Raw genomic sequence first — 19,013 nt, 5'->3', positions numbered from 1 at the left:
GTTTCAAATGCACGTGTGGAATTTGTGGTTGATCTTTTGTCCACAAATCCATGTCAACAAGGAGGAAAAAAAAAAATTCCTCATCAAGCACAGCTTTACCAGCACAACTCATTGTTTGGATGAAGCACTTCCAACAGAAGAGCGCTTTTGTTGACTTTGCTGATGTTGTTCAGAGAAGTTGTGTTGCCATGTCAGGAGAAAAAACTCACAGCATGTATGGTGCCTGTATTAGCTCCACTGGTGCTGGTCTGTGATCTGAACACTGTCTGGGCTTTCGCTTAGCCCTGTCGTTACACAGGCCTTGCTGTCTGCCTCTAGATAAGTGACTTTACCCTACCTGTGCCTTACCTTTAAATTGAAGAAAATAATGCTTCCTTACCCCTGACATTTTATGTCTAATTAAATTGTTACCAGAGCTAGGTGTTCCATGTATGGGGGGCAGGTAATTATGTTACAGTTTCCTTTTCAAGACAGAGTTTGAAAACCACCTACAACAGGGATTCAGCCAGGCTTATTTCTGATGGGAGCAATGCCTACTAACAGGTTGAGACTTGAGGCTGACTCTTATAAAAGGCTGTATTTAAACTTGAGATGATGAAACTTGATGTCTGTGGCCAGCTGTAGAAGTTATGTTGGTCCTTGGCTTATAATTTCTTTTAAAGTCACAGTAGATGTAGTTGGTGAACACAGGAAGACATTGTGGGTGGGATTCAGGTCACTTAAGATGGGATTTCTACAATGCAAATAGATGTTGACATCCAAGCTCCTTACTCATCTTTCAGTCAGTGACAAGAATTCAGCCCTTTCATGACACAACTCACCTGTTCTAGATGCCTGTTTTAGGATGCTGATTTCCTTCTTCTCCCTAGTGATTACAAAGAGAGTCTAGATGTCTAGCTCAGATGTCAATGTCTACAATAGGTCAGGAGAGCTGTCCTGCATGCCTGTAACTCTAGCTATCACTGTAGGATATGAAGGAGCATCCACACAGGGCCCTGTGAAGGGAAATTTAAAAGAAAAGATGTGTCTTGGGCCAAACAGTTGAGTACACATACTGGTATCCTGCAGCTCAAAGGGGCTTGTGGAGAAAGAGACTCTGAGAGGGGAGAGCACCTCAGGGCAGGATGAAAAGACAAATTAGAAGAAGTTAAGGATCTCTTCTATCTTCTTAACCAGAAGGAGAAGGTTTCATGTCTATGGGAATAAAGAGGACAAGTTCTTGAAACAAAGCTTTATCTGATGGAAGTGTTTGGAACAGGTCTTAGTTAATTTATATCTTTCTATTAGGTGGAAAACAACCTTGTATAATAAATATTACTTTTCTTAAGTAGATCTGTTAAGGTAATGAACTGTAAATCATTTTTTTTTACAAGCCTTCGTGTGCTTGCCCTAACCTGATGGAGGCGTTGGCTTTCTTGTAAGCGCTACCATGTGGGTGGAACAGCAGTGCTAAGCTTTTAACAGGAGAAATGCTTCATTTTGCATCCTCTCTATCCTGCCAGCTCTTGAGACGTGAGGCTAGCATTGAATTTGAGAACTTGGGCAAGTTGAGGCTGGGTAGGTTGAGTGTTCAGTGAGTTTTCTGGGAGGGAGTGGCAGCTACATTGCCTGTGTGTTTGGTCCTGGCCTTTTTTGCAGGTGGCCTCAGTAGTATGCACTGGCTGCACCCCTATTCTGCCAGTTGTGATTCTGCCCAAAAATCCAGCACTACAAGAATATGAAGGGAGGTGTAATATTTAGCCAAACCCCCTGTATTTAAAAGTGCTGGTATAGTACTTGGATTTGATATACACTCTTTTGGTCATGTGCTATTAAGAGCGTGGCATTTGCTCTGCAGTCCCTGAGTCTCAGTTTCTGAGAAAAAAAGTATATTGGTCAACATAAACAGCTCTGATAAGTTTTAGCATCTGAATTATTGTAAGTAATAAGTATTGGACAAACTAGTGTGCATAAATAGTATATACAGTATGAAAAAGTGTATTTATAAGCTTAAGACTGTCAAAATGTGTCAGTGTATTTGGACATTAGGAAGAATTTCTTCACTGAGAGAGTGGTTAGATACTGGAATGGGCTTAGGCACCCAGGGAGGTGGTGGAGTCATCATCCCTGGAGGTGTTCAAGAAATGAGTGGATGTGGCACTGGAGGCTATGGTCTAGTGGTTAGGGAAATCTTGGGGAGGAAGGTTGGACTTGATGATCCTGGAGGTCCTTTCCAACCATGGTGATTCTATGTTTCTATGATTCTGTGGACTATGTAGTACAGCAATCTTAGAGATGTGAATGAGTGTTTATACTGAACCACAAGAAGGTTTGCATTCATGGACATTTCTGGCTAACAGTTGTGTTTCTGTTTGCAAGATAACTGCTATTTCTAGCCTTGGTTTTTACTACTTCTTTAATTTCATCATTTACAAAAAACAGGCAATTTTCCATTAAAATCAAACATTCACAAATCTTTCTTCCTGTTCTACTTTTCCTGTTTAGGAAGGAGTAATATCTCCTACTGATCTAGACCTTGTGATGTCTGACGGACTGGGAATGCGATACGCATTTATCGGACCTCTGGAAACCATGCATCTCAATGCAGAAGGTAGGTAGTTTAAAATGGGGCGAGTAGGAAGGGAGGGCTTACATTGCACAAGACTCCAAAAATGTTATGCAACAAACCAGGTTAGGATTGCTGCAACTGTGACTCATCTCTCTCTCTCTACTGAAATGATATTGAAAGGAAAATTTATGTAAACTCGAGGTCAGATGGAAAGCAATGGATATTGTCTGTCCTGTTGTAGGTGACCAGATGGAAGGTGACAATCAGTGAAACACTGGCTGTGTACTTCCATTTTTTCCAAGACTTGTCCCAGTGATTTGCGAATGCTGGTGTAGCCATAGTTCAGGACTGAGTGACAGTAAAAGAAAGCATTGAAAAAGTTCATTTCATAATCCAGTGTCAACAGAAACCCACTTTCCATAGATGAGTGCCTTTCTTCTTCCCTCTCCCCATACCCCTTCCTCAAATTCATAGGAGCTGTCTTGCTTTAAGCTGGCTTAAACCCTGAGTGAAGAGAAATTGCTTCTGTCCACAAAATACTGCACGTACAAAGTTGACTTGACAAAGCAGTCAAGTAACAATTCAACATCTGTCTTGCGTAATCAAGACAGATTTTTAGTTGGTTTTGGAATCATATACACATATCTCAGCTAAATAAAAAGTAAATTGCATAAAATGAAATAAAAATTATGGATCAAGATTACAAAGGTTAGAGCAGTGAACTTAACAAAACATGAAAACTTCAACAAGTGAAGATCAACTAAACTACATTTTTAGCTCTTTACATTATGGGGTTTTTTAGTTCTTTATATTATGGGCTGTGTCTATTTTTTGGGTTTTTTTTACAGTCCATGACATGGTAGGCCCCTGCTCCATTACTGGATCTTTTAGGCACTGCTGCGATGCTTAATAACACAATAATAAAATAAGAAACCAAGATCCTAAAATGTCTGCACAATTAGAAGTGTTATTTTATGTCTACTTTTTTAGCTAGTTACTTGGCAGAAACTTATGTCTCTTAAGGCTGGCTAAGCACTTTTGACGTGAACATGGAACTGTGAATCCTCCACTAGAGTCTTTCAGCTTGTCAGTTTGATTGTGTATCAGTAAATTAACTGTCACAAAGTGTTTGCTTTCATGCATTGTTAGGCAAATGACATCCATCCTATAAATAGAGGCACCTTCCTAATAGTTTCCCTCTTCTGATCCATTAATACCAGTCAGTTTCCAGTCGTCTCTAGTGATTACAGAGTTAATATAAACCATATACATTCTTTACATTGAACAGGACAGATGCACATAGTCCTAGCCTTAAGCAGAGCAACTTACCTGGACACTTGCAGCCTAGGGTTTGTCCAGACCTGCCCCTATCACTCCACTAAGCTGCCATGCCGTCCTCTGCAGGAACCATCCATGCACATGGTCTCCTGTCAGAAGTCTGTCTTCTCAACTGCCTCTTTTAATACATAAAGTCAAAACAAAATGCTTGTTAATACAAAAACAAAATTAATCTATTTTAGAGATCAAGTCATACTTGTGAATCCTTTTTTTTTTTTAATTGATGTTTTAGAATCTTAATTCTAAAACAATTTTTACTTGAGATGAATGGAACCATGTAAGTCATCTGGGTTGGTTTTGATGTTCTTCCTGGAGTGCCCTCTGGTATTTGATGTTCCATCATGATCTAGCTTAGCTACCTTCCTCCCATCAGAAAGTAGTCATTGTTACAGAAACATTTCTGAAGTTTCCAGTCTTCAACCATTTGTAGGTAACATGCAACTGGTAGGTGGCTTATTCATGGCAGAGATTATCCAGCTGCTAGATTTAACGCTATCTTCTGTTAGGAATTTTAGTATTTCAGATCAGAGGAAGAAATGTTATGAAATATAACCCAAGATCCTGATAAACCAGAAGAGTAGTATTGTGGTGGACTTGAAAAACACCAAACCAAAACATACATGTAGAGTTATTTTAACATTATATAGTATTCTCCATTAAAAATAACTCTGAAATAACATAATTAGTACACTTGTGGACTGGGCCACTTACACAAAAGCACTTTGCTTGCTTGTTCAGTAACTTGGATCATGAGAAGTATCACTTCACTACCAGTCTTGCAGGTGGCTTGTCTCTTGAGTCTAGAGCTGCTCCTGTTTATGTGCTGGCAGGCTGACTCAGGCTGTTGCTCTCATCAGAGACAGTGACAGCTTAAATCAAAATTCCTGATGTTAGGAGACATGATGGCTTGTGGTCATAGTTCTGCAGCAGTGCCACCTTCTTTGGTTGCCCAGTACTGCTTCGCATAATATGGAATAATATGGACCTCCTCTTGCTTGCCCAGGACAACCTACTAATTGTACTAATAGTGTCTATTTTTTTATTAGTGGAGGGAAAGGGAGGTAGAGATGAGAAATCCCCTCTGTCCTGTTTGTTAGCCTGTCTAGAAGCTTCACAGCAGCTGCCTTTCTTTACAGCCATAAGATATTAATTACCTACAATCCTAAACTCTCTGCTAAGCAGTGAGGAAGGATGTTGGGGATGCAGGAAGCATGTGAGAGAAAAATAGTATTATTTGTTGGAGATCCTGGAAGATGGGGAAATGTTTTTTTTCCCCTTTTAAAAAATTTTGTGTAAGAGTGATGTGATATTTCTGTTGGATTTTGAATAAAGAATACTATTACAATGATTTTTTGGTAAAATCAGCATTATTTCTTTCCCTATTGGAGGCATACATCAAGATCTTCCCATGGCCTTCCTATATGGTAATGCCAGGTTTCCCCCATTTCAGTTCTTACATCCTTTCCTCCATATTCATAAATGGTCCTATCCAAAGCTATTATCCAGGCCACTTCAGATAACCTGTTAATTCATGCATGAATATGAGGAATTTTGAATATATGGCAGTGAGCCAACAGCCTTGAACATGAAATAAAATGACAGCATCAAGTCAATAAAGGGAGCAAAAGCAACAACAGCAATTTGAGAACTGAATTGCAACAGACAGGAAGGAAGCCCCTTTGGGTGGAAGAAAAGCACATCCAAATTGCATAATATTATAACGTTGAGAGTTGGTTTCAGTAAATAAAATGAATGTGGATTTCAGTTTCAGTAAGCTCTGTCTTTTGAGTCTGTCGTGGTTTCGCATGGCAGCGTCGCAACAAACGCTGTTAAGTCTCTGACAAGGAACATTCGTAGACTTCAGTGGAGTCATTTTACCCACTTACTTATCATGGGGTTACGTTAGCAGACACAATGTCCTTCCTGTATTATGTACCTGGCTGCCTGTGAATGTACTGAAGATGATCCAGCCTCAGTCAGCGGCTGAATCTCCTGTTTCTCCTGAATCTCGTTTCTTGAGCTGTCAGCTCCTTTAAGCCCTTGCAAAAAAATCTATAAAAACAGAGGCTAAACTGTCACATACTGTGTTTTACATGTTTGCAGCAGAAGTTCTTCATATGTATTTCACAGTTGGCTGTCTTAGATCAGTTACTTTCTTAGAGGGCTATTTAGTGAGCTGTCACTGGAATTTAACCTTCTAAACTGCTAATGTTAGCGGAAGAGCTGGACAGGGGGAGATTGAAGAATCTTTGTTGCTGTTTTCTCTCCTGTAAATTTATAAAAACACCATTCTAGGACCATGTTCTACCTATCGCTCACTGTGATGTTCTCACAGGAGTTGTGTGGAAATTGGGGCTGATATATGGTCCCTATAATATATGTGCAAATATCCAGTAAGCTAGGAATGAGTCTTCACTGTCAAAATTGTGTTTTATTTTCTCAAAGTGGGAATGCTTGCTTGTCTTAGAAGAACCTGCTGGATTAATTGGTTTTGGATGATAGGAGCAGAATCATCGTTCTGTCTGCAGAGCACAAAACATGAGAAGGAAAGAGGTGGGGAAATCAAACCATAGTTCAAAGGAAGGAAATTTTTCTTGTCTGACTAGGCAAAACATAGCCAAGCATGTTTTTTGACAATGACCATGGACAGGCATGCTGGCTGCTTCAGCAGCAGAGACTCTTTTCATTCCTATGGCTGCTGCTTTAATGCTGCCATACAGGGAGCAAATCAAGCTTTAATTCTGTTCAGGAGCTTTTGTATCACAAGCTTGTAAGCAGGTGTGCAAGTCTCTAGGTTAAGGTAGTAAAATCTAAGAAAAGGAATATTGCCTCCATCCCTGTCCAACCCCTGTGTTATGTTGTAGGGTAATAAAATATCTCAACTTAATTCAGGAATACTTGTAGGAGGGTCCTACTGAGATGAAACTTCACAGTGGTACATAATCACACAAAAACCTCTTCTTTCATGAACCCAGTAGTTATATCATACACTCTTATACACATTCCATTCACTTCTCAGTAGGCTGAAGAAAGCAGTTTATACTAATTCTAGAACTGCTGTTTGCCTGTATGAAGCTGCAGAACTTTTCTGTATGAAAAAGTCTCTGTGTGTTAAGTAAAGGTGTGACCTTTTCAGCATTCTGGCTGCTGTGCACTAATTCCCTTGTGTGGACTTCCAGGTGTAGAGTGGTTCCTTCCACATTCTGAAAGGAGCACGTGACTTTGCACAGGAATTCTTAGTGCTTTATTGCTCAAGGCATTATAGATGTGTCCTGAAGAACATGTCTTGGTGCACCCTTCTCCCTTGTGCTGATGAAAGAATGTGTATGGTCACCAAGTGGCTCATCCCAGTTTGAAACTGATCTAACAAAAGAAGTGGTTCATATTAACTCATTTTAATTCCTTGACCCAGGTGACAGCAATCCTGCACAAATGCTCCTGTATTCCTGTTGAGATGGTAACACAGGGACAGTGAGAATAAAACTTTTTTTGGTGCTATGACTGTCTTAGAGAAGTTGAAAGTATTCATGCAACTAGAGTCTAAGTGAATTCATATGGGAATTAATGTAGCACAGCAAGTGTCTTCTGAATTCACACCCTAACTAAGAGCATGCATCTGTGTTCAGACACACCCTTGACAATGATAGGATTACATTTAGAAAGTTTTCCTTGGGGCTGTAATGTCCCGAAATGTAATCCCTCTATCAGCAAAACAAAGGCATTGGGACTTTTTTTCTCTGAATGTAACCTAACCATGACTGATTCCTCACAATGGTCCTGAAATATGCCCCTTTTTATTGTTCTCATCCACACTCATCTTCAGTCTTACCAAGTGCAGCCACTTCTTAGATTTTTACCTGCTAAAATCAACCCCACCCCAATCTTTTCAAATTGTTGATGCTATTACATCAGTGGCTTGACCATCTCGCCTACTCTTTTTTAGTCATTACAGTATCTTATTATGCTGTTCATCAGGTTCAAAGTCATTAAGTTAATACTCAGTATCGTGAGGCACCCTCCGTCTTTGGGATGTTCCCTGTTCTTGCCAGTAATACTTGCTCCTGGCTCTTGTTTTCTCTCACAAATATCTCAGTGTCTTCCTTGTTTGGCCCCATGTGTAGTGTCCTTGCCAGACTGGTTTACCAAGTTTGCTTGCTTGCATCCTTCAGCCCTCATGCCTATCGTCTTTCTTATGAAGAGGAAGGAATGAGACTTAGCATATAAGCTAAGATATGTGAAGGTGCTTACATACCATAATGCATGAACATGCTGCATTTTATACTGTCCTGTTTTCCCTTCTTTTTTTGTACTACTCCCATCATCTTTATGAACCTCATTTATGAAGAGGTCTTCTCAGGACAGTGAAGCATTTTACACATGCTTCTAAGCTAAATATCTGTCCTGAGTTTCTCTTCTTTCCTCAATGCCCTGTTGATCTTGATGATACAACTAGAGCCATTAAAGGGATATCCATGTTTGCACCACAGCAGTGCAAGTTCTTCAGGTAAGGACCTGCAAACCCAAAGTATAGTTTTGTAAACAAATTCTTGTGGGACGGTTCCTTAGCTGTTTTGGAAACTGAATAAGCAGCAGCTTATTCTTCCTTTGTTGGTGTTATGAAGAGCCTTGCATTTCCCAGATGCATATGGGCAGCTGAAGAGCCTTGTCTGGCTAGTAGTAACATGTTCCTGCAACTATACTGTACAAGTCAGAAATGCTGAGTGGGTTTGGGACTTAGAAGGAAGATGGAATATTCCCCTTTTCAGCTCTATAGTCCGGTATCCCCTTAGAACATTTTGTTACTCATTCATTTCTTCCACTCCCTGTGATAGTTGTAAACACATGGTAGAAGGAGGCTTCAGGAAACTCCTGCCTTTCCTGGAGGTGCTTCTCTTCTGTGTTCATGGTTCTCAGGTACCTGCTGCAAGATCTTCCCTCTCCCACGGCCCTTTCCCTCCAACAGTGATGAGGTGAGCGTGCAAGAAAGGTGGGGTTTTAGACAGGGAGCCAAAAACCCACATATACAAGAGGAAGCCATGGTCAGTCCTGTGCTGCAAATTGATTTCCCTCTGTCCCAGTTGCATCTTGTGTCATTCTCTTTCTCCAGCTGAAGATAGGGGGCTCAGTGTGGGCACAGCAACTGGATGCAAGGACAGATGTAGATTGTTTTTAACAGCCTCATTTGCCATCCCTTTCCTATTTCTCCAGCTCTGAGGTGCTGCCCTGTCTGTCTCACAGTTTACAGGTGCTAATTCTTCTAGTTTAAGCTGCTCCCTGGGCAGTATCAACAGGGATTACAGGGATTCTGTCATACTTGTTTTCCATCTTATTGTCATTTGCTCCAGTCAAATGCTGTTTTCCTCCATCTTTGCAATAGCCCTGAACTTTGAACTAAAGGACTCCTAACCCTTTAGGCCTGGAATCAAATATTTGCCAGTTTTGAGTTTGCAGCTGAAAAGCAAAGTGATTTTTCCAGTAATATTTCCCATTGCTCCAGTGCCTTCTTGAAGCTCGCAGGATAGTGTTGATCTTGACTACTTAAACCAAATTAAAGATTGCAGTAGTCTCCACCGACATTTCACACTGGGAGTGCTGCCTTGAATTAGCTATTTTGAAATTTATTTTTTTTTAATGTTTGTGTGAGACCCTGTGTATATTCTAACTTTTGGTCTATTTCCTTCACTTGAGACTCAAAAGATTTTCCAGTGTCCACTTTCTGTTTGGCATGCAGGATACATGCTTGCATGTTGCCGTTTCAGCCACAATATTGAGATTGACTATACTAATGCTGCAGCTCTTCTGCAGCTCTTTTCTAGACTGGTAACTTTTTTTTTTTTTCCTTTTCCTATTTTGCTGACTTTGCATAAATCTTCTTTTCATTCATACATTGCATGCTGTGAGTGAATTGTATTACCCAACCTGCATTTGGCATGTCTCTGTTGCATTGGTGAGCTACACCCACCCAGAAATTGCTCTGATTCATTCAAGCTGTAGGTGAGCTGCCAGCAGGAGCTCAGTTTCCAGGACTAGCTGCTGAGTGAGGTTTAAAGGTCATCTCCAGCTCAGGAGTTCACATGCTCCAAGTAAATGGATCAGCTGTGTCCCAGCATTCAGCTTTCTGAAGATACTAATGTTGTCTCTTATATTGAGGCTTGTCAGAAAGATTTCTGGCACAGAGCCTTCTCTTCTACCTTCTCCTGACCGTACCAGAACCAAAACTACTAAGGTCTATGGTGTTGTTGCACAAGCGACCCCGGTGGTTGAGAGGTTCCTCCTGACTTTTGGAAAAAAGTACCAAACCCAAACTATTCAGCACTGGTCTAGGTGTCACAGACCTGTGTCAGCTGGATAAGCACCAGAATAGCTGATAACTGACACTGCTCAGTTTACCATTCCTCCTATCGCAAATTGCCCATGTGGATTTGCTTGAATTGCCATATTTGGCTGAATTGCCATTTTTTATTTTGTCATTTTCCAGCTGGCAACAGCTGCTGCCAGCAGCTGTGAGCTAGCAAGGTGTACCCAAGTCCACATCACTTTGCATTCTTCAGCCTCAGTCATTTCTACTTCTCCATCTGGGAACTTTATATGATGTAGCATGATCTGAGGAAAAACTTTTGCTGAGACTGCTCACTGTCAGAAGAAGAAGCTCATGTGAGCAAGGTGAAATGTAAATATTGTCTTCTTATGGTTGGTGAGGAGTCTCATCCAGAATTGTCTTGGGTTCCCAAGATTGCTCATGTGGATAGCATATCCCTTGTAGGTTGATCTAGGTTACCTTCAGGTGCCAAAGTCTGTGATCCCAGATCTTAAGATGTAACAGGCAAGCACTTGTACTAATGACAGGGTATGGTTAGGAACCCCTGATAACCAGTGTTCCTTTCCAGAGTGTTTATGGGGGAGAATGGTCTCTGCTTATTCTCTCAGTGATGAGAGAGAGTCATATCACAGCCTATTCTACATCCCACAGTAATGCATCTCTTCCTGAATCTCACTTCCTGCAAGTGATGTTTTGGAGCCTGCAAGGCAATTTGGAAGTTTCTGGATGTGTGTCAATCAAGAAAATGGAACAAAATACTAAGTTTCCATATAATCAGAGCACCAATATACCTGTAGGACCAGCTCACCTCCCTTTTTGTGTTGGAGAAGGCCAGAACATGGCAGTGTGTTCTAGGAACACGAGCTCCATGGGTAAATAACACAAGGAAACAGGCTGACTAAATGCTGATTGGCACACTCTTGGCACCAAGTACAGGTTCAAGCTGCTTAACAAGGCTGCTGTTATTCTCAGAGCCTCCTTCCTTCTGATACTGGAGAATGTTGCATTTTTTAAGAGAATTGAATACTCTCAAATCTCTCCATGTTGCTTTTATGCAGTGAATATGTTCTCTCCTTCTGTCTTTCCAGTTGTTAATCTGATGGTCATCATGACTTCAGAGTGCTAATTTGTTAAAGGAAATTTAATACTTTCTTGAGGATCTGCCCTTTGAAAGTTCTCCTGTCTTTGGTCCAGAAACAAGAGTGTTGTCTGTACACTTGCTGACCTCAGAGGCCTTTTGGAAAACCTGTACTTCAGTGATTTCAGGCATGTTGAGCAGTATAAGTGTTGTAGTTTATGATTCACAGTTGCCAGTAGTCAGAGGTTTCCGTTCCTTCATCCACTTTTCAACCTCAGCCATTTAGGGTTAGACAGGTGGGACTTCTACAGTCTTGATATCACACAGTATTGCATTCCAGGGAACCATCTATGGGGTGTTCAGGAGACTGCTTTATGACTCCTGACCCGAGTTGCATTCTTCTGTGTATTAGTCAGGCCACCTCACTTGCATTTCCTGGATTTTGTGGCTGGATAAGACCATGAGCAGTTCAGGTTCATGCTTCTTGGTCTGTACGATCTCCTGAATCTTTGTGAAAGAGTTGGTGACCGTAACTGCTTGCCTTTGCCTTCTGCAGCTTTCTCTTTTCTGCTTTGATAGTTAGCTAATAAGAAGATAATTAAGGATTCAAATTCTTGGCTCTCAGAAAGGGGAGATTGTCACAAGCTTTTAGAGGATATCCACAACTTCCCTTCCCAGATCTAGGGTGTTGATCAGGATGGTCACATTCTTACTTGCATTGGCTGTGTACCGCCAGACAAGCATTGCTCATTTACTGTTGTGCAGCTCTTGACTTCTTGAGTGATGTACAGTGGGAAAGACTGCAACATCCTTTCTCCATTACGTGGTAGTTAATAGCTACTTTAAAGTCTACCTTATAGTCTGCATATACTAGATATATATGTCTGGCTAAATGACCAATTTCTCTTTTTGGTGCATTTATCATTCCAGTTCCTCTCTAGTGCCTCAACAGTATTTTTTTTGTGCTTCCTACTGGAGCTGATGGAAGCTGGGCCTTTTCCTAATTCAGCCAAGGTCTTCTCAGCTGCCATTTTACTCATTATGGCCAGTTAGCTAGTTCTCAGGCTCTCTGATCACATTCTTTTAAGATGTTCACAGGAGGGTCAGCTCTGAGGTCAGACTAAGCTGCTCAGGTTTTCATGCAGTCCTGAAAACCCACAGAGATGGAGACTGCACAGCCTCTGTGGGCAGCCTGTGCCAGTGCTTGAGTATCCAGCCTGAACCTCTCATTTCAAACTGTGCCTATTTTCTCTTCTCCTCTGTTGTAACAGGCAGAGCCTGCCCTAGTTAGGGGCCAGCGTTGGGAAGACCTGGTGATGTAAGGAAGCGCAGGCCGCCCACGAGGGGCGCGGGGGGCGGGGCTTGGCATGTGGGAGCAATTCCTGCGACGCAGTACGCGCCATTTGCTGCATCCTCCACATTGGAGCCTGTCTCTCGATGGCCCCCAACGGCAGAGGCTGAGTGGCCGCGATCCCGGGTCCGAGTGTTGGCAACAACATCCTTCTGTCATGCCACAGCTGTAAAGAGTCCAGCTCCGTCTGCTTAGTGACCTCCCTGTAGGTACTGGAGAGCTGCAGTCAGGTCCCTGAAGCCATCTCTGCTCCAGGCTGAATAAGCCCAGCTCCCCAAGCCTCTCCTGACAGGGCAAGTCAAGCAAGTGTTGCGAGCAGGTTGAGGGAGGTGATTCTCCCCCTCTACTCCACTCTCATGAGGCCCCACCTGGAGTACTGCATCCAGCTCTGGAGCCCCCAGTACAAGAAAGATATGAAAATGATGGAACGTGTCCAAAGAAGGGACACAAGGATGATCCGAGGGCTGGAGCACCTCCCATATGAAGACAGACTGAGAGAGCTGGGGCTGTTCAGTCTGGAGAAGAGAAGGCTCTGAGGTAACCTTATTGTGGCCTTCCAGTACCTTAAGGGGACCTACAGGAAAGCTGGTGAGGGACTTTTTAGGGTGTTGGGTAGTGATAGGACTAGGGGGAATGGAGCAAAACTAGAAGTAGGTGGGTACAGATTAGATGTTAGGAAGAAGTTCTTCACCATGAGGGTGGTGAGACCCTGGAACCAGGGAGGTTCCTGCCCAGGGAAGTGGTGGAAGCCACATTGCTGGAAGTTTTTAAGGCCAAGCTAGGTGGAGCTCTGAGCAACCTGATCTAGTGGGAGGTATCCCTGCCTATGGCAGTGGGGTTGGAATGAGATGATCTTTCAGGTCCCTTCCAACCCTGAAAATTCTATGATTCTATTCTATGGTTCTAAGTGCACCAGCCACAAACCATTTTGGTGGCTTCTGCTGAAGTTGTTCCCATTTGTGAATGTCTTTCTTGTACTGGGAGATCCCAAACTGAATGCAGTGTTCTGGGTGCAGTCTAATGAGTGCTGAGTAAAGGGAGCTAATCGCTTCCTTCAGTCTATTGGCTGCGCTGTTAACACAGCCCAGGATGCTGTTGACCCTTTTTGCTGTCAAAGCATACTGTCAGTTCACATTCAGCTTAGTCCTACCATGACCAAGAGTTCTTGGTGTTCATAAGCCTGTGTTGTTACAAGGAGCTCTTCCTTTTCAGGTGCAGGACCTTGCATTTGCCATTGTTAATTTTTTGAAGGTTTTGTATTGGTTCATTCTTGCAGCCTGTCAAAGGGCAACCCTGCACTCCAATGTATCAGCTGGTCCATCACGCCCCACCTCCCACCCCTGCCCAAACTGATATCATCCACAAACCTTATGAACAAGTGCTGTTAAGCAGTACAGGTCTCAGGATAGATTCCTGCAATAACAAACCTTTACTGGCCTCCAGGTAGAGTACAAGCCATTAAACACTACCTCTGAGCCTGAGTATCCAACCCATTTTTTGTCTATCTAGTTGTCCAAGCGTGGAGACCTAAAAGTTGTAACGTTGATAGAAGAATGTCATGGGAAACAGTGTCAAATGCCCTTCTAAAGTTGAAACAAAAGGTATCCACTACTCTCCTGTTTTCCACAAATCCAGTGATTTTATCACGAAAGGCAACAAGGTCAATCAGACATGATTTACACCATGTTGTACCCATTGGTCACTACATGCTGACTGTCACAATCACCTTCTTCTTATTCCTGTGCCCAGAAATTTGTTTCAAGAGGATTTGCTCCTTGATTTCCTCAAAGGCAGAAGTGAGATTAATTGGCCTGTAGAATCCTGGGTTGTTCTTTTGACCTTTTCTGAAGATGGGTGCAGTATTTGCCTTCAGTCTTCCTGGGATCTCAAATGATTGCATTGATGCACTGGCTGGCATGATTTAAAAAACATGATAGAAAGCAACCTTGCAAGGCCATGGGCCACTTCTTTCATATCCTTGGATACACTCTGTCTTATCCCATGGTCTCAGGTGGGGCTGAGTTCCTATACATAGTCACTGACAGGATCACCATCTACTGCTGTTAACTCTTCTCCTCCTTGAACCCTGCCTCTAACTAGAGAGGCATAGAAGACCTTGCCAATGAAGACTGTAGCAAAAAGAGCAATGAGTAACTCTACCTGTTTCTCCTGTCACTAAGTCAACTACCCATTCAGCAACAGGCCCACACTTTTCTTGTTGAGCCTTTTATTACTAATATAACAGTAGAAGTCCTTCTTGTTCTCCTTGACATCCTTGCAAGTCTCAACTAGAGCTGAGTTTTTCCTTGCCTGACACCATCCCTACATGCCTAGGCAGTGTTTTTAAATTTCTTCTTTACAACCTGTTCCTGCTTCCACCTACTATATGCTGCCTTTTTGCACTGGAGCTCATCCAAGCCAATCTCTTGATACATTTACTTGTCTTCCTGAATATCAGGATGGACTGTTCTTGCTGTCCTGGAGGATGCTGTCCTTTACTGGCCTCCACTGATGCTGACCCACAGGCTCTCACCCAGCCAGTTGCCCATCCCATAGAATAGCTCCATACATCTGAGCTGCTCCTTTACATAGATAGTCCATCCATTCCTTGTCTCTCCTGCTTGTCTCCTGAAGGGTGTATCTGTCCACTGCAGCACTCCAGTTGTGTGAGCGATCCCACCACACCTCAGTTGCTCCAACAATGTTGTAGTTTTGTGACCACACATAGAGCTCCTATTTCCCATTCTTCTTTCCCAGGCTGCACACACTTGTGCACAAACACTAGAGGTGGACTCCTGCCTTTTTTTATACTTTCTTGTAGTTTCTGTTGTACCTGTTACCTTGCACTCTTTTCCACTCCCATGCACCGCTTCCTCACTGAACTGCAGGTTGTAGTTTCACTTTTCCAGTGTTCCTAATATGAATCTTTTCTCAACACATTGGCCGAGTTTTTGGTAAAGATGGTTTTTCTCTAGAGGGTCAGGTGGATCTTGTCTCCCTAGTAGCTCTCAGTCATCAAAGAGGGCCCCGTGGTCATAAAAGCCAAATCCCTCTTGCTAACCCTAGCTACAGTACAAGGTGTTGATCTGCAAGATCCATCTGTTCTTCCTTAAGCCTTTCTCCTTCACTGGAGGCCACCCGGGTCTCCATGCCTTTGACCTTTTGAGTGTGAGCCACGTTCATCTTGATACACTCTGGGTCAATAAATGAGAGTAACAACAGGAATACTTCAATTGATGGGACACATACCAGCCAGGAGGAGAGGAGTGGCAAGAGCACTCTCCTCATGGACACTGGGAAGCTTCCTGGTCCCAGGTAACAAAGCACAGCTATCTCCATGGTTGTATACTACACCCCTTATGTAGGACTGCCTATTGGTATGTAACATTAATTGGGTTTGCAATGAAGACATGTCCTAAATTATTTTTCTGTTAACCTTAATGGAAGTGTGGTGGATAGAAGCCATTTTTCCTTAATGGTAAGTACATGCCTTAAGCATAAGAATACTTGTTTTCATTGGACTCTGATTTAAGACAACACTTAAGCACAGGCAGCCTTACTGAACTTGAATAGGATTTTCTGTTTAATGTAATTTTTCATTTGTTTTTAGGTATTTCAAATTATTGTGAAAGGTACCGTGAAGGTATGCGGCTTGTCTTGAACACTTTTGGACCAGTTCCAGAATTTTCAGGAGAAATTCAGCAGAAAATCAGTCAGGTAAATTCGGAGTTGATAAATGCAGTGATGTTCAGAACAAAGAACGTTATCGTTTATTTTAACATTTGTAGCTTTTCAGTTTACTGTTAGAGGTATCTGTAGGCTGTATTTCTTGCATGAATGTGTAATTTAAACTAAAAGATCGGTACAGAATGCGTGTAAAGTCCCTTAAGAAAGGACTTTGACACACATCAAGGCAAAGTGGTCTAGCAGCTGAGTAACATGATTACTAGGCAGAGGAATCAACTGCTAACAACTACGGGTTATTGACATTAAATACTCCACAGTGTCTCTCACCACTTCTGTCCTGTGTCCTCTGCTGTATTATGCACAGCTCCAACCCTCCTTTCCTACATGAATTTTCTACCTGTCTCTTCCTATTACTCCCTCTTCCTGAATAAACCCTGTAGCTTTTTTTTTGTTTTATATGCTTTACAAACTAGAGCTCTAGTCTGTAATGTGTGCAAATACACATCTAAGTTTAGGATGTGAGCAGTTCAGTAAGGTTACTTGCACATTTAAAGATATTTAACCGCCGTGCTGGATTTGGACCTATTTTGTCTTTTAACATTTCTAAACCCACAATTTGTTTATGCTCACTCTATAGGGTATTTCGTATGACCATAGGAATTAACTGAAGTATTGCCATTTCCTAACCCTACTTTTTCACAATTTCCTTTTTAAATGCTTCACTAAAGAGCACATGTGTGAGTTGAATCGTTCCTGATCAGCTGTCAGAGATTAATTCTGAATATGGAGGCAGTCTGTCTGGAAGATAGCATCAGCTATGTTAAAAAGGAAGGGGATTCTTTTATGCTTAAATAACACAGACTGCTTATGATAACAATCGATAATAACTGTGGAGTTATTCACAATTAGAAACTTTTAATTGATACGAAGCAGTTTGAGTTTCTTTAGAAAAAGCTGAATGCCGCTTGAACGTTTGTTTTGGTGTCTCTGTCTTCAGTCTTCCATGCCAAAGATGGGCTTGCAAGAATCCTCTCTTGAAGTAAAACATTAAACATTTCTTATCTTACTCCTGTGTCCCTCATCCTGACTTTCTTCTGGAGTCACTGCAGCTTGCCAGTCATTGGTAGCAGGTCCAGGTTTTACCCAGTTTCTCAACACTTGCCTTTTAACCCTAAGACCTCAGGTGCTATTTTGGCAATGATGACCTTGTGATCTCTAACTGCACTCTCAAAACAGCTTTTTTTTCTTTGAAAGAAGATCTGGTACAATGTACTATCTGGCCAGAGCTTACTAGGACTTATTCTCCTTTCAGCGATACATTGAATTGACACTTCTAAGGCAACTTTGATGGTGCACTCAGAAATACTTTTTCTCCCTGTTTTGTTTTAAATACCACTTCTGTGTGCTAAACTTGTTCAGACTTCTGCCTTTGTGTCCTCAAATAGTACTGTACTTTCTCTCTCCCATATTCCAATAAACAACAAAAATCATAATTATGGGTTTCTTATGAGTCTTCCCCCTGTCCTTTTGATTATAACTGGCACTCCTAGAGACAAAATGTTTTTAATAAATATGGTATCCCTCATTACATTTATTAGGAGCCGGAAGAGAGATCACACACACATACAGGAATCTGGTTTAGAGCACATTTTCAGCCACATAAATGGCCAGGTTGCCTCCTCCTCCTTACTTAATAAAAGGTTATTATCAAAGGGACTACACTGTGGCTCCAAGAAACCAAGAGAGGAGGCTGATACTTTGTTGTTTCTAGAGGCACTTTCATTGCCACATTCAGGCCAACCTCCTCCAAGTGGAACCACTTTTCTTCTCGTACAAGTTTGTTCATTTCTAGTGACCCTAATTTAATTCTTTAAATTAGAGGCCTATTGCTTGTGGTAGACTAAATTACAGTTTGTGTGGAAGGTTACTTCGTCTGACACAGGGAAAGCCGGAAAACAATGCTGGTGAGAATCTTTTTACTCAGAATGGGAGATTTAATCATTAATGTTTCTGTTCCAGGCAATGTCTGAAAAAATTCCAGTTGTTCCAAAAGTCCTGGACGCCAGGAGAAAACAGAGAGATGAATATCTCACTGGTCTTGCCAAACTGAAAAAACAAATGAAATCTGACTGAGGTGCACCTTGCCTAACAGGAGAGACCAAATGAAGAGCAGATGCCCATAAAAAATGGAAATTCTTGGTCATGTAGAAGAGGAGACTGAATTTTTGCAACCAATGATACAAATCTAGAGACCAATGCAACATTTGGTCCAAATTTGTTGTGACATAATTAATGAACAACCAGAACGAGTTTTTTAAAAGTTCAGTTAAGATTTATTGAATTCCTATATATGTGCATTAGTTGTGCATTAGTTGTGTAAGCATTAAGTAGCTTTAGCAATATTAATATTGTGCAATGTTGGAACACAGTCATGGTTTAAATAATGCATTTTTCAGCTTGCTTAGGAATTCAGCACTTGAACAATGTTTGCTTATGCAGGGAAATAAAACAGGCAAACATCAGCTGTTTGTCACTGGATAAAATTAGTCCTCACCCAACAATCACTGTGACAGGTTAATTTTTAAAGCACTGACTGTAGGTAGGAGAAGGTATGTTAAGCAAAGGCAACTGATGCCTCAACAGCAGTAAGGATCACTTCAACTGCTATCTGTAACTGTTCCTGAATGTAGGG

General features: G+C 41.8%; 1 protein-coding gene across 1 annotated transcript in view; it reads left to right on the top strand.

The window, feature by feature from the left end:
* Positions 1–18,454, top strand: part of CRYL1 (crystallin, lambda 1) — a gene marked incomplete at its 5' end in the record, with an annotated part of 52,915 nt that extends 34,461 nt beyond the window's left edge. The window contains 3 exons of the mRNA XM_008936825.1: positions 2,485–2,590; positions 16,245–16,351; positions 18,341–18,454. Coding sequence (XP_008935073.1) covers positions 2,485–2,590; positions 16,245–16,351; positions 18,341–18,454 — 327 coding nt within the window. The remainder of the gene's footprint in view (positions 1–2,484; positions 2,591–16,244; positions 16,352–18,340) is intronic.
* Between the last annotated feature and the right edge of the window lie 559 nt (positions 18,455–19,013).

Source organism: Merops nubicus, unplaced genomic scaffold (assembly GCF_000691845.1).
Source record: "Merops nubicus isolate BGI_N331 unplaced genomic scaffold, ASM69184v1 scaffold10570, whole genome shotgun sequence".
Lineage (NCBI taxonomy): Eukaryota > Metazoa > Chordata > Aves > Coraciiformes > Meropidae > Merops > Merops nubicus.
The sequence above is the reverse complement of the archived record's forward strand: the minus strand, read 5'-3'. Positions and strand labels throughout refer to the sequence as shown.